This window comes from Colobus angolensis, unplaced genomic scaffold (genome assembly GCF_000951035.1).
Source record: "Colobus angolensis palliatus isolate OR3802 unplaced genomic scaffold, Cang.pa_1.0 Scaffold181, whole genome shotgun sequence".
In the NCBI taxonomy this organism is placed as follows: Eukaryota; Metazoa; Chordata; class Mammalia; order Primates; family Cercopithecidae; genus Colobus; species Colobus angolensis.
Genome location: NW_012114944.1, coordinates 1,168,724 through 1,184,414, shown reverse-complemented (window position 1 = coordinate 1,184,414; position 15,691 = coordinate 1,168,724). Strand labels below are relative to the sequence as shown.

The following is a 15,691-nucleotide window of genomic DNA, read 5'->3' as shown; positions in this document are numbered from 1 at the left end:
ACACAGCCAGGACAACACCAACCACACAACCAGTGTTGCACTAGCATCAGCAGCCCTGCTGCCAGCCGGCACCCACCCTGCAGCTCCACTCTGCTATAACTTTACCCAAGGTGCTCGGGACTAGGCACCAGAAGCTCTGTCCTGCCCCCAGCCAAAGCTGGTTGCCTTTGCCAGCCACTCCCAACAGATAGAGTCCCCCAGCCCACTGCTTCAAGTGACTCCCTTCTCAATCAAGGTCATATACAAGAAAGTCTAATTGGCAGAGCCCATGTAACACTCCTGTGCCCTAGCAGCAAGGGAAGCTGGGAGGATGGGTTCTGACTTCTGGCTCAAAGAAGCAGGCCTCCTACTGCAGAATCTACAAACACGGGAAGAGCACACACAATATTGGGCAGCAACAAACATGAGAAATGGTCCCTGCGCTGCCCAACTCTATGTAACCTGGATGAGCCTAGGCAGGTCTGGGCCTCAGTTGCCTCGGATGTAAATTGAGGATAGTCATCCCTGCAGCCTCATTCCAACAGGGGCTGCACACATGCTCTCTTGAGATGTGCAGGGCAGAGGAAGCAGTGATTCCACCTTCCTGAAGATGGGTGAGATTGCTGGCTCCCCAACCCACAGCTTTGCAAATAGCTCCAGGCCCATTCACCTCTCCTGGCTGCCCTGCCCCATAGTGTCTTTGGCATGGCGTGAGAGAATGCCCCAGGGCAGGGAGACCTACACGGATTATTTGTGACATCTGGGGAGGGCGTCAGGGCATGGAAACCTGTCCAGAGGTCCCTTGGTGCTCCTGCTACATTGGTGGGCTGTGGAACAGGTGAGACTCTAAACACACGCACACACACACAGACACACACGTACGCACACACTCACACACATATGCACATACACAGACACGCTGACACTCATACACATGCACACACATGCACACAGACCCACGCTCACACATTCATGCACTCAGACACATGCTCACACACACTCATACACTCACACACGCACACACACAGACATGCAGACTACACACACACACTCACATGCACACATAGACATGCTCACACACTAGCAGCAGCTCACACACTAGCATGAGCAGCACTCACACACACACATTCACACGCAACACAGACATGCTCACACACTCATACACACACACACATGCACAGACACACACATACACACACTCATGCACACACTCACACATACATGCACACACATGCGCCCACGCACCCACGTGCACAGACACACATACAGACACACACTCTCATGCACACACATATATGCACACATGCACACACGCACACACACTCAGACACACTCATACACTCACACACGTATACAGACATGCTCACACACTCATACACAGACACATGCTCATGCACACACACACATATATGTGCACACACGCACACACAGACGCACTCATACACATACACACTCAGACACACACTCATACACTCACGCACACAGACATGCTCACACATCCATGCACACACAGACACACGCTCACACACACTCATACACTAACACATGTATGCACACACATGCACACACAGACACGCTCACACTGCACTCGCACACAGACACGCTCACACACTCATACACTCACACATGCATGCACTCACACATGTGCACACCCACATATACACACACACACACACACACGCACACATGCACATGCACAAACAAGCACACACACAAGCACACACATGCTCACACCCTCATACACACACATGCACACACACACGCACACACATGCACATACACACACAGACACGCTCACATCCCCACTCCCACTGGCACACACCCTTGCAAGTGCTGCCGACACCTCGGCCAGCCTGGCTGAAGCTGCCTTCCCAGGAACGGCCAAGGTGAGGATCAGCGATGCCAGGGGATGAAGCAGAAGGACTGGGGTGCTTTGACTTCTCGGGAGAATGTCCCTCAGCCAGGGCAGCTGTGACTCAGCATCCCACCGGGGCCCCAGGCTGGCAAGGGGGCTGCGGTCCTGGTCCCGGCAGGAAGAAAGGCCAGACGAGGTCAATTAGGATTAGAATAGGAGCGCCTGTGGCCGCTGTAAAGGGATTAGAGAGAAAGCAGAGCCGGGAATGACTGTGTCAAGCAGTAAATTGATGATAATGTGAATTAGAGAGGAAAAATGACAGAAGAAAGGACAAGTTTATTCTAGATGGAGGTCTAATGGGCGCCAGGAAGACGGAGTGCTTTGTGAGGTGATGTTTTCATTTTTCACGGTAAATGCAAGTGCTCACGCGGAGGCCCACTGGAGGTCTAGCCTGGCTTTGGGAGGTAGTGGGTCAGACTCCCGGGTGAGAGGTGGCCGGGGTCGAGCGCTTGGAGGGTCAAGCCAGGGATCCTCCAAGGAGAAGACTCTACTTCCGTTTCCTGTCCTTTGGGGCCCGTGTGTAGGGCAGCCCTGTGATTGCCCTGCCTTTGTGCCATGTCCCTTTCGTGTACGCATACCCCTCTCATGCACTCACGCCCGCCTTCCTCTGGAATCACCTGCAGGCAGGAGGAAGGGCAGACACTGCAGACACTCCATGGGTGGCTGTCCCCATCCCACAGAAGAGAGAACAGAGGAAGGCTGACAGGGGTCTCTGAGTCAGAACTGCAGCCAGGGAGGTGATAGAAGAGGCGGCAGAAGAAAACCCATCTCAGGGAATACTTAGGCATGGGGCTGGTGTTTTTGCCATCTGGAACAGCACAGCAAGGTACTAGCTCCTCCACTGCCATACTGCCTCCCTGCGGGGATGGGCAGGGAGCAGTACATCGGCTCATTAGGGCTGAATGGGGAGGAGAAGTGGTGCATGCCAAAGTGTCACCCCTAATCCCACCCTCTTGATTACATATTAGCTGTATGACCTTGGGCAAGTCACTTAACCTCTCTGTGCCTCAGTCTCCTCAATGGTAAAATGGGAACAATAATCATTCCTACCTGATGGGAAACTAAGAGTTAATGGATATAAGCTGTGTAGAAAAGTAACCATCCTCACGGCTCCTTCACAGCCTTACCTCATGGTGCCCTTGCAGTTGTCCCCTTGTCGCCCCCTCTTACAGATGAAAAAACTGAGGCCCAGGGGTGAAGTCACTTGTTCAAGGTCTGCTAGCCAAGAAGTGGTAGAATGTGACTGGCAGACTCCAGGACTCAGCCCCCAGTTATGGTACAGGTTGACTCTCCCTAATCCAAAATGCTTGGAACCGGAAGTATGTCAGATTTTTCCAGATTTTGAAATATTTGCATTGTACCAACTGAGCTCCCAAATCAAAAAAATCTGAAATCCAAAATGCTCCAACAAGCATTTCCCTTGAGCATCATGTCAATGCTCAGAAAGTTTCCGATTTTGGAACCTTTCAGATTTCAGATGTTTGGATGTGGGATGCACAGCCTGCCTCTGGGAGAAGTGCCAGGATTTGGTTTGGAATTGGGTGAGAGTGCAGAATAAATATGAGCCACCTCACGTGGCGAGTGAAGAAGCTTGCCAGTCATATCCCAGCAGGTGTGCAGTCTGTGGCAGGCTGATGGGGCCCTAGCCGCTGCCCACTTGCATAAACCTGTTTCTGTATAGATGTGTAGGCCTTGAACTATATTGTAGTGGAAAGAGCCTCAAACTGGAGCTGACAACCCAAACCCCCAGCCAGGCCCTGTGCCGAGAGTCTGTGGCTTCGGGCATATGACCCGGGTTTGTTGAACCTTAGTTCTCCCACCTGTAAAAGGAGGACATTGGCCTAGTGGCTCAACTTCTGTGGTTCTGAGAATCTGCTGGTCGCCCTGGGCCCTCCCAGTCCCCCTCATCCCTGAGAGGGAACTTTAGCAGAGCAGGGCTTCTGGAGGCCTTGGCCAAAGGGTACAGTCAAAGAAAGCAGCTGGAGGCAATGGGAGGAGCCCAGCGTCTGCCCGAGTGCCCTCACTCTGCTTTCCTGAGGTCACAAAAGGGGCCTGCACCCCACCCTGTCTCACACATGCTCCCCAGAGTCCCCATGTCCTCCAAGCCCCGCCTCCTCCAGAAAGCCAACTTGCTAGAACCATCTTGCACTCTCCAGAGCTTCTTTCTGACCCTGGATCCCCTTCCCACTCTGAATATTAACCTGTGTCAGGCTGGCGTTTGCCCCATTATTGCCCAGCCCTGCCCCCCGCAGGGTCAGGAAATGAGTGGTGAATGAATGAGTGAATGAATGAATGGGCAAGGGGTGTCTTCACTATTGTTTGCTCACTCAGCAAAGTTGGTTGGTTTACACATCCAATCCAGCCAAGCAGGTGCCACATACAGCTCCAGGCTGGAACTGGGGACAGACTCCCAAGAAGAGCAGAACCCAGCTTCTGCCTTTTGGGGGCCCTCCATCCAGGGATGGGGGAAGTGCAGAAAGAAGTAATCATAGCATAGGGGCAGACTACAGGGGAGTGTGAGCTCATGGCAGGAGGCTTCCCAGAGGAGGAGACAGGGCTCTGAGATTTGAAAGAGGCATAGAAGTTTAACAGGCTGCAAAAGGGGGTGAGGGTGCAGGCCAAGAGTTCCAGGCAGGAAGTACATCGTGGGGAAAGGCCCAGAGGCAGGAGAGTATGCTAGCATGAGCTAAGCTGTGCCTACCCCATAGGTTTAAATGAGATAATACCTGCACAGGCCCTAGCAGGGCCAGGCACAGAGGATGTGCTCATCTGTTCGCATTATGTATATTCGAGACAGCTGCAAGGAGTTTCGTCCAGCTTCAGCATGATGTATGAGTGTGGGCAGGAGGGGCCTTCCCTGAGGGAAATGAATTCAGAGATGCTGGCTGGGGATAGATCATAGAGTACCTGCAGGGCAAACAAAAGGAATGCTTTTCATGTTTTTATCTTCTAGGTCAGGGGTTGGCAAATGATTTCTGTAAAGAGCCAGAGAGTAAATATCTTAGGCTTTGCAGGCCATAGTGTCTCTGTTGCAACTACCCAACTCTGTCATAATAGCAGTAAAGCAGTAATGGGCAATGCCTAAATGCATAGGCCAGACTGTGTTCCAGTAAAATGTTATTCACTAAAATGGGCAGCTGGGAGGATTGGACCCACGGGCCCCAGGCTCCGCACCCCAGCACTAGATGGTGAGGAGCCTCGAAATCTTGTGAGCAGATTGTGGCCCTGGTGGGACTTGCCATTTGGGGAACAGACTGGGACAGAGATCTTGGTGAGAGAGGATGGTGGCCTGGGCTGGGTAAGGGGAAGAAAGGACAGAAGTGGAGGAGACTGGTGGAAAGGGGACCCCAGATCTGACCTCAGTGCTCTCTCCCGTCTCTTCCAGGGTCCCCCTACTATTATAGCGCTGCCGCCCGAGGAGCCGCCCCCCCTGCAGCCGCCACTGCCTATGACCGTCACTGACCCTTGGAGCCGGGCGGGCACCAAACACTGATGGCACATATCATTGAGGGTGACAGCTGCCCAGCCCTCCTGAAGATAGCCAGATGAGCCCATGAGACCGTCCCCCAGCATCCCCCATTTGCCTGAAGCTCCCCTCCTGCCCTCTTCCTCCAGGGACTCTGGGGCCCTATGGTGGGGCCGTTGGACTTCTGGATGCTTGTCCATTTCTAAAAACCAATCTATGAGCTTCTCCCAATGGCCATGGGGTCTCTGCAAACAAACGGATTGTTCTGCAAATAACCGCAGCCCCAGCCTAGCCTGCCAGTCCCCCAGCTCTCTAACCATCCATCGTAACCACCCCAGCCTGGGAAGAAGAGCTTGCTTTTGTTGCTTCAGCAGCACCCATGTAAATACCTTCTTGCTTTTCTGTGGGCCAGAAGGTCCGACTGAGAAGACTGCTCCACCCACGATGCATCTTGCACTTTTGGTGCGTCGCCGGACATCTTAGACCTGTGGCAGAGCATCCTCTCTGCCCTGGGTGACCCTGGCAGGTGGGCTCGGAGCTGTCCTCGAGACTGAGGATGCCGCCCTTGGGTCCCAGCCTCCTGCTCATCCCTCCTTCTTTAGTATCTTCACGAGAAGTCTCACTGGGCTGGTTGTGCTGCAGGCTCCCCCGAGGCCTCTCTCCAAGAGGAGCACACTTTGGGGAGATGTCCTGGCTTCCTGCCTCCATTTCTCTGGGACTGATGCAGTATGAGCAGCTCTTTTCCAGATCAAAGAACTCAAAGAAAACTGTCTGGGAGATTCCTCAGCTACTGTTCTGAAGCAGAATGTCATCCGAGGTATTGATTACATTGTGGACTTTGAATGTGAGGGCTGGATGGGATGCAGGAGATCATCTGATCCCAGCCAAGGAAGGGCCTGAGGCTCTCCCTACTCCCTCAGCCCCTGGAACTGTGTTTTCTGAGGCATGCCCAGGTTCAGGTCACTTTGGACACCTGTCACGGATACTTCACCCACCCTCCAGGACCCCAGCAAGTGGATTCTGGGCAAGCCTGTTCCGGTGATGTAGACAATAATTAACACAGAGGACTTTCCCCCACACCCAGATCACAAACAGCCTACAGCCAGAACTTCTGAGCATGCTTTCGGGGCAGACCCTCCCCGCCTTCGTGGAGCTTAGCAGGCAGTTGGGCATGGAGGTGCTGGGGCTGGGGCAGATGGCTAATTTCGCACAATGCATGCCCACCTGTTGATCTAAGGGGCCATAATGGTCAGGGCCATGGCCAAGGGCCACAGGAACTTGGAGAGGGAGCTTGGAGAACTCACTGTGGGCCAGGGTGGTCAGAGGAAGCCAGCCGGGAAGATCCGGGGGACAGAGGAAGGCCTCCTGGAGGAGGGGCAGGAAAACACTGAGGAGTTGCTGTGTGACCTGGGAGTGATTTTTGACATGGGGATGCCAGATGCCACCATCTCTTTACCTGGGGCCTTAATTCCTTGCATAGTCTCTCTTGTCAACTCAGAATAGCCAGGTAGAGCCCTTGTCCAAACCTGGGCTGAATGACAGTGATAAGAGGGGGATTGGTCTTCTTAGGTGACAGTGTCCCCCATATCTGTATGTCACCAGGATGGCAGAGAGCCTGAGCAGAGAGAGGCTGGACTTGGGATCAGCAGGCCAGGCAGGTCTTGTCCTGGTCCTGGCCACATGTCTTGGCTGTGGGACCTCAGACAAAACCCTGCACATCTTTGAGCCTTGGCTGCCTCGGTGCAGCAGGGTCACCTGTAGGGCCACCCTACAGCTCTTTCCTTCCCCTCCTCTCTCCAGGGAGCTGGGCTGTGACAGGATCATCTGGGGCAGGCCCTCCACTTCCAAGCAAGCAGATGGGGGTGGGCCCCTGAGGCCCACTAATATTTGGACCAAGTGGGAAACCAGAACACCTGGAGGGCGGGAATCAGAAGAGCCTGGAGAAAGACCTAGCCTAACTTCCCTTGTGGGAAACTGAGGCCCAGCTTGGGGAAGGCCAGGATCACGCAGGGAGACAAAGCAGACTTCCTCTGGCCCTCACTAAGTATTTTGTTCCCTAAATCTCCCACAGGGTGGTGGAACAGAAGAGAAAACTAAGGCTCAGCAAGGTGGAGTCCTCAAGCAGTGACTGGCAGGGGTGGGGCTGGGACTCGGGCTCCTGACCCCCAATCCATGGTGTTCCCCGTCACCCTGGTCTGTCCACATCTCCTATTCCTGAGGAGATTTGACAGTAAGAGCAGTGAGAGATGGTTCTGGGCCCCAGGCCCTAGACACTCAGTCTGTAAGAACTGCCAAGGAAGCCTGGTCACCTAGGCCAGGGATGGAGCCCAGCAAGCTCACAGCAGGCACACCCACCCCCGCCCTCACCCAGAACCTGCGGGGCAAAGAAGGGAGGTAGCTGGGGCCAAAGCCCGCCTCCAGGAGCCAGGGTGGGCTGGCTGCAGCCTCCACTTGTCAGGTAAGGTAGGAGAAGGTATGTTATCTGGCACCTCTCTCCCTGCCTCCCTCCATTTAGCAGGAAGTGGTGGGGTCAGGGGTCTTCAGTATAGGCTTCTTGAGCCTCTGCCCCCGTCACCCTTCTCTTGGAATGATGTGTACCCACATCTTTGGATCCTGCCATCCTTGTGGTTCCAGGCTGTTGGGAGGAGGTCAGCCTCCCCTGAGCCAGCTGCCTGAGGCATGCAGCATCCTTCCTCGGCAGAGCCCACCTGGCCCACAGCGGCCCCCTCTCCCCATCCTGTTCCTCTTCTTGCCCTGTAATGTGTTCCCCCCATATGTTTTCTCTCTCACCTGAGGCTTTGCTGGTCCTCAGATTGGTTTTATATTTGTGAGACAACCACTGGATTCCCGGGCTGCCAGGCAGAAGCACAAGTGCACACGGATGCACACGGATGTTCTCACACACACACACGCCCGCTCTCACCAATTCACAACGCCCTCGCAGTCCGGCGGAGCTGCCCAGGAGCTTGGTGAGGATGGCTCCAAAGGACACAAGCCGTTGAGGAGATGCCAGAGAATTCTGAATGGAAAAACACAAGTCCGGGGCCTCACCAGCATCGTGGCAGAAGGCCTGGGGCATTTCTCCATGGGCCTTCTGCCCTGTGTTCCCGCTCTGACTTTTGGAAAAGGACATTGTGGATTTTATGAAAATTTTCATATCATTAGTCTAGCTCCAACCTAGAAAAATTTGATGGTACATCAAACCCAACATCCCCTTCCCAAGGCACCTTAGTTGAGGCTAGCCCTTCCATAACTGACACTGTACGGTGCTTTGCAATCCTTGACCACACTGTGGGGCAACGAGCATGATGCCCACTTTATAGACAGGGAAATTGACATTTGGGGCTCACATGGCAAGATAGAGGCAACGTGAATTCTCAGATCTCCAGGCCCCATTCTCTCTCCACCTAGTTGTGCTCCCATCACAGGAGTAGTATGGCTTAAAGACACTCCTGCACCCCCATTGCCTAGAAATCCCCCAGACTCCCAATAAGGCAAGAAAGAACAGGGACCCAGAGGCTGGCCTGACCTAGGAGCCTGGAGGTTGGTGGCCTTGTTTCCTATGAACATTGAAACCTGCGGAGTCTTTGACCAAATCCACAACAGCGCTTCTGAGGTTTCATCCAGACTGTTCCCCAGCGGTCCCTGAGGCTCAGAAGGTATCAGAGCCAATTCAAGGCCACACCATAATCCCTGACCAGGCCTGGACATGGGTCCAGCCCTGACTGCAGGAGTCCAGGTGCCAGGGTCATGTGCTGTCCCCCACTTCCCTTTCTTTGCCTTCCCACTTTGGAACAGGCTCCAGGCCTGGCTGTGACAGTATGCAGGAGTGCCCAAGCCAGGGCCACCAGAATGTCCACAGCCCCTGGAAACACAGATCACAATCTCAAGTCCCCTGAATGAACTGCTTCCTGGGTGAACTGGGTGGTGTAACCTTGCCACTCAGCCAGGACACCAGACAGTAAGCTGCAGTGGTGCCTGAGATGCCCAGAAGAGTGCCTGCCCCCCTGAGTGGCATTCAAGTATAAAAACTTGTAAAATGTTCTGTCGACCTAAAGAAAAATGTCAATGGGCCAAATTTGACCCACTGGCCACCAGCCTGTGAGCCCCAATGCCTGTCAATTGCCCCCTTTCTTATTCACCTCCTGTCCTTTGTTGCAGATTTGGAGGAGATGGGAGCCCAGAGAGGTGAGAGATGCGCTTCAGGGTGTCCAGCAAGGCAGGGGCAGAAACGGGCACGCCCAGAGCCTGCCACTCTCCCAGGCCTCATCTTGGGCTCTTGCAAACCTTGCGCTTTCAAGGTGGAATTAGGTAGAAGGTCAGAGGCACTGGGGACGGGATTGGGGAGCTGCTGAGTTTTCGGGGGAGGTCAGTGCTGCTTGGGCGCCTTTCACATGTCCAGGGAAGAGACTCAGATGTGGCCACAGGGCACAGAGGTGTGAAATCCATTCACCAGAAGTCACACCCCAGAACGACTGTCCAGCCTTGGCAGCCAGTGGCTCCAGCCACCCCCTCCTCATGACATTCAGCCAGAATTGAGCTCCAAGCCAGGGAAGCAAATCTTAAAAACCAACCAAGCACCCTGACACAGCCCTAGGAACACAATGAGTCTGAGATACAGCTTCCTGGGAGGGTGAAACCAACTTCTGCCCCTGGCCAGGCCAGGCCCAGGCAGGCGTGGGTGGATCCCACAGGGCGCCGAGCTAGACCAGCTCCACGGTGGCCCCACTACGAGGCCAGTTCTGCAGGCTTGGCCTTGTCACCCACTGAGAGGCTGCTCTGATGGTTCCCAGCCACACACCAGCTCTCCTGGGGAAGCTATTTCTTTCGTTCTTTTGGCCTCGGAGAGATCCAAGGCAAGTACATTTCTTAAAAGGTAATAAAATGCATTATTGGAAAGTTGGACAGTCAGGCCACGACTCTTAGCCCACAGCGTGCCCCACCTCCCAGCAGCCCCTTCACTCCCTTGCCCCTATTGTCCCCTGTTGCCCCAAACCTCAGGGTTCCCTCTTGCATATTCATGGGGGAACCACAGTGCTGATGTGTACTTCCCCACTGTCAGCTCTGCTGCACCTCGTGTGGCACCAGGTCCCGACGGGCCTCGCAGAGGCCAGGCCGTGAGCCCCTTGCCTGCCTGCTCCCCTGATGAGGCAACAGCTTCTCTGAAATGAGCTGCCGCCCAGGAGCAGGCAGGCACCAGTCTGTCTTTCCTTTTCTGGTAATTCCTCAGCACTGAGGCTCCATTCTTGGGCACCCCAGGATTGAAGGGGACCTCAGAATCATGTCACTGCCATTCTAGAGTTTCTATCCAAGGGGTCCCCTTTAGCTCATCTCCAAGACGGGTAAATGCAGCCACCATTCAGAAAGCCCAGAAATTCTTCTTTCCACATCTTAGACCCCTGAGCAACACAAGGAGAAAATGCATCTGCTTACCTATTAATATCTACTGATGGACAATCAGCGAAGCCTCAAAGGAGTCGTCTCAGGTAGGGTACTTAGCCTGTGGCAGGAGAGACAGAGGCACAAACCCACCCACCCATCAGCTTCAGGTGGCTGATCGGGGCCCAGGGAGGGAAGCAGGTAAAACAGCAGGGTGGGGGTGACTTGGCAGTCATGCACGCCTCCCCAACTCTGAGGCCTGGCAGGAGGAAGTCATGCCAGGAGGAGGCCACACCAGCCTCACCTGCCTTGACCCCCACCCCCTGCCCCGCGATCCTGTGGCTATGGCTGCTGGTCGCTCATGTCCCCAAAATCACCATGCCTGTGTCCACGTCCCTCATCTTCTCCAAAAACATCATTAAGAACAAGTGATTTTGGATGATGGATTTTTGATTTACAAATGGTGCATTTCCCTTGGAGTGGAACAGAGAGGAAACCATTTAATGGCGCCCTTCTTTTCAAGCATGAATACATTTTAATGAAACTATTTTATTGTATTTGAGGAAATGGAGAGTTGAACATTCCAACCAATCAATAGCCAATTAATTGCTATAAAGCTAAAAAGAAAATAAATAAATCTTGAGTCTATTTTAAACACTGCAAAAAGTTCAGAGCCTCAGAATCTGGCCTTCCCCCCTATAATGTGCACGAGCACGTAAATACACACACACACACACACACACACTCCCCTACACCTCGGACATACTCGAAACTCAAACAGCACTGAGTCTCCCCGTGCCAATTCTTGCCTGCTCTCCTCGACTTTGGTCAGAGAAGGTGAGCAGACCTGGCAGCAGCCTGTCCTGGGGCTCAGGAAGAGGCAGGCCCATCCCCTGGCCCCAAGCCCCCAGCACAGCAGAGGGTGGCAGGCAGTGAGGGCCTGGTGTTACCTGGGCCCCACTTCTCAGCCCCAGCTACTGGGACTCCAAGGTTGGGGTGAGGATGGAGTTTTGGCCCTGGGTTTGCCCTGACTCCTGCTGGAAGACGCTGCCCTGGTTTTTCACCCTCTAGTGGCCTTGGACATTGCGTATTTGTAGAAATGCAGATTACATTGCAAATGGAAACCTTTGCCAGGAAAACACATGGATTTTGCTTTTTATTCTTTGAGACATTTGACTTTGTCCTAGGGACTGACCTTTCAGCATCAAAGAAATACATATCTACTGTCTCCGCCAAAGTTTGTGATGCCTGCATAGACGCTTACTTGTAAAAAAAAAAACAAAAAAATACAAAAAAATACAAAAAAAAACCAACAAAAACCACAATTGAATTGCCTTTGAAAGTGGGAGATGATCTGTCTCCAACGGATTGAAAAAAAAAATGCTTCTTAAAAAATGTGTATGTTTTGTATTCTTTTTTTCTAGTAGAAAATAACTGACTTGAAATATTGGTGGTTTTTTTCTTAGTGATGTGTGTTGCTTTTGTGTGTAATAATATTTGAATGTAATTACAGCAGTGCCAATTTGCCAAAGATGTTGGACATATTTTTCTTTTTTGGGGAGGAGGGCAGGGCTGGGGTGGGACTTGGGAGAAAACAGGGGTGGGGTTTTGGTTTAATTTTGTTTTACTTTTTTTTCTCGTCAAACCTGAGATTTGTGGCTTCCTTTTAAGTTAAATGGTTGACTGCAACACCTTTATTTTAGATTAGTTGGAGAAACATGCAATAAGATTGGCGTAGTTTCAATATCTGTGTGTCTTTTCATGAGTGGCTGTTACTTGTGAAGAATTGATTTTATGTAACCTTTATGTGAGATAATTATTTGTAAATATTTGCCATAATTTTATTGGTTCCTAAAATAAAAGTAATTTTTTAAGTTCAGAGAAAGAATTTGGTCTTGTCTGTTTTTACTAGTTTGAGGATGATCTTTGACAACTTTGACTGTCCCCTAAGGGGTTGTGGGGCGTTTGATGGCTGTCCTGATTCAATGGGGTCAAAACAAATCCATGCATGAAGAATGAGGTGTTGCAGAATTGGGCTGTGCTCTGGGCAGGGGCAGCAGGCACTGAATCCACCCTTGAATGTCCCCAGGTTTGGCAGGTGGAGTCATGGGTGAGCCTCCACTCTGGATTTGACTCCTAACTGTTATTTAATGTCAACCTCAGTTCCCAAATGGTCAGTAATTCCTACCTCGTTCATTCATTCAGCACACAGTGATTGAGCATCTGTTCTGTCCTCAGCACTGGGGACACAGAGGTAAACAGGGCCAACAAGGACTCTGCTACCAGTGGCACAATCATAGCTCACTGCAACCTTGAACTCACGGGTTCAAGCCACCCTCTTGCCTCAGCCTCTCAAGTAGCTAGGACTACAGGCGTTCACCAGCAAGCCCAGCTAGTTTTTAAAATAATTTTCTCCCTACTTACAAACTAACATATTATCAGCTAATTTTTAAAAACTTTTTGTAGAAACGGGTCTCACTATGTTGCCCAGGCTGATTTCAAACTCCTGACCTTAAGCCTTCCTCCTGCATCAGCACCTACAAAGTGCTAGAATTACAGGCATGAGCCACCGCCCCCATCCCATACGTGCTTTTCACTTTGATCCTGTCGAGCCTCCTAGAACCCAAAATGCCTGGATCCAGACAGAACTTAGAAGCCATTCACACCAGGAGACCTCGCCTTTGGGATCCAAAGCCACAGGCCATATCCAGTCAGACCTCAGAGAGCAAGAGTCCACAATCCTTCTGTGCTGTCCTTAAGCCTTTGGAACTGAACATTTCAGGTGCAAAGGAGCCCAGAGGTGGCTTTTCATCATGGGGTAGGGCAGCTGCAGACTTGAGCCCTGCCCCTGCCGGGCGATGTCAGTGTGCAAGGGCAGGCAGGGACCACTGCGCCCGCTGGCACAGTGTGTGCAACTCTGTAATTGCCAGAGATGGAGTGGGCGAGTGACCGCGTGGGGGCCGTGGACAGCAGCTCATTCATATTTAATAAAGCAGCTGCACGGCCTCCATTCATTTCTGCAATGGATGGTGGCGAAGGTGATTCCTGAGGGAGAGAGAGTGAGCCATGGCAGAGTGCTGGCCTGGCTCCTCCCTTCTCGATGCTCCTGACTTACAGCACAAACTTCAAAGAGAAGTAGGCGTGTTTTTTAACTGAAATCGGACCCCAAACCTATGAACTGGTGAGGCAGGGCAGGCGCTTGGTTTCCTGACACTGTGGCTCTTGTCCCTGGTTTTCTGGGGCCAGAAGCCTCAGGCCTGCCCTCCCGAGAAACAGGGCACCAGTCTCTGCAGTAAGCAGGGCATGTGCAGCCCCCACATGACAGCAGAATGGAGGCAGTGGGCAAGGCCTTCGGGTATGGAGGTGGAAGTACCAACCCTGACAGCCGCAGGCAGCCTCCAGCAGCCCTTCCGCACTCAGGGACAGTGAAAGAGGAGCAGAGAGAGAAGACTGGGATCTGCCCTGGGAGGTGGTCCTCGAACTCCCCTGGGAGCCAGGCCCCATTCTGGGTGCTGGGGACAGAAGAAACCCCAGTGGGATGAGACTGCTGCAGGGCAGAAAGATCAAACCTCCCGCAAGCCATGCCTGGGAGTCTCAGCTCCAGGTTTTGATGGTCAGTTTGCTGATGTAAGCAGTCTCTTAACTTCTAGAAGCCTTGATTTCTTCATCTGTGTGATGGGTAAAAACCTGATAACGTTTCCCTCAAGGGTGTTATGAGAAACAAGTTTTATGCATTGTGTGAAAGTTTTTCCAATTGACAAATGGGAGTTTTGCCAGGATGTCTTCTCCACTGTAAGGAAGTCAAAATTTTCCCCAAAGTCAAACTCTAGTCAGAACCTCCTCTGTGCTGGGTGCAGGAGGAGGGTAGAATACAGAAATGAACCAAACAGGAGCCTGCTGTCTGGGGGCAGGTGATGTGTGTATTTTAATTCTAGGCATCACATGGCCAGTATCACCTACAGCTGGAGCAGGCGGGGAGGTGTGGTCTCAGGAGGGGTGCCATTCGGTTGTGGGAGGGGTAGTCAGAGAAGGCTTCCTGGAAGAGATGGTTTTTGAGCTGAGCTGTGAAGGGTGGGCAGAATTTCAACAGGAAATTTTAGAGAGGGCAGGAAGGGAAGGCATTCCAGGCACAGGTAACAGTGTGAACAAAGCCCCACAGGTGGGAAAATGAGTGTGCTGGAAGGAGATACTGAACCATTTACCTCTGAGTTAACCAGGCACTGTGGCCTTTTTCCCAAGCCTACCTTCTGTGGGTGACACCAGATCAAAGGTAAGGAGTAGCCTGGGTTCAGGATCAAAGGTGAGGGCTAGCCTGGGCTCATGTCATTTCCTAGCAGATGGGTTGCTCAAGGAGAGGAGGTGGCAAATGCGAGCAGAGGCTGACGTCTTCCTTAGGAGGCAGCGAAGGGGAGCGTGTTTCAGATGGGGGTGGGGGCAGATGGATTTCCAGCCCCGCCGCAGATCCCATAGCTGCAGAGCCTCTTGGCCAGCTGTGTGGTGCTATGGGGAAGGGGACCCTTCTGGTGGACTGAGCACTGCTGTGGCCTTCTCAGCACACTGCCTCAATAGCTGTCTCTGGGAGGGACGCCTGGCCTGCAAAGTCCCGCAAGAGGAGGCCATCACTGGGAGGCCCGCTCTGCAGCAGACACAGATGCTATGACTTTAGACCACTGGGGCCATTAGCACCCCAAGTGATCTTAGTGATTTATTTATCTACATGTCCTGATTTTTCTTTAGTGCACATGCATTACACACAATTTGAAAATCACTTTTAAAAGCTGGCATTGCTCTCCTTGCTTGGTCTTCCCAGCAGATAGTGATGGGGGCCTCTGCAAACTCCACTACAGACCAGCTCTGAGGACATTTAGCAAAGAACCTGCCTGTGTGAGTCTGTTAGAGTGCATAGCACAGGAACACACACTGGGTGGCCGAAACAACAATTTATTTTCTCA

General features: G+C 52.5%; 1 protein-coding gene across 9 annotated transcripts in view; it reads left to right on the top strand.

Annotated features, from left to right (window-relative positions):
- Positions 1-9,986, top strand: part of PAX5 (paired box 5) — a 196,116-nt gene extending 186,130 nt beyond the window's left edge. For 4 of the 9 annotated variants that reach the window (XM_011939431.1, XM_011939429.1, XM_011939425.1 and 1 more), the window contains one exon: positions 5,280-5,744. In XM_011939431.1, the coding sequence (XP_011794821.1) occupies positions 5,280-5,387 (108 nt within the window). In that variant the 3' untranslated portion in view covers positions 5,388-5,744. Of the gene's footprint in view, positions 1-5,279 lie in introns of all 9 variants that reach the window. The other 5 variants (XM_011939430.1, XM_011939427.1, XM_011939428.1 and 2 more) reach the window with 2 other exon arrangements.
- Positions 9,987-15,691: the final 5,705 nt, after the last annotated feature.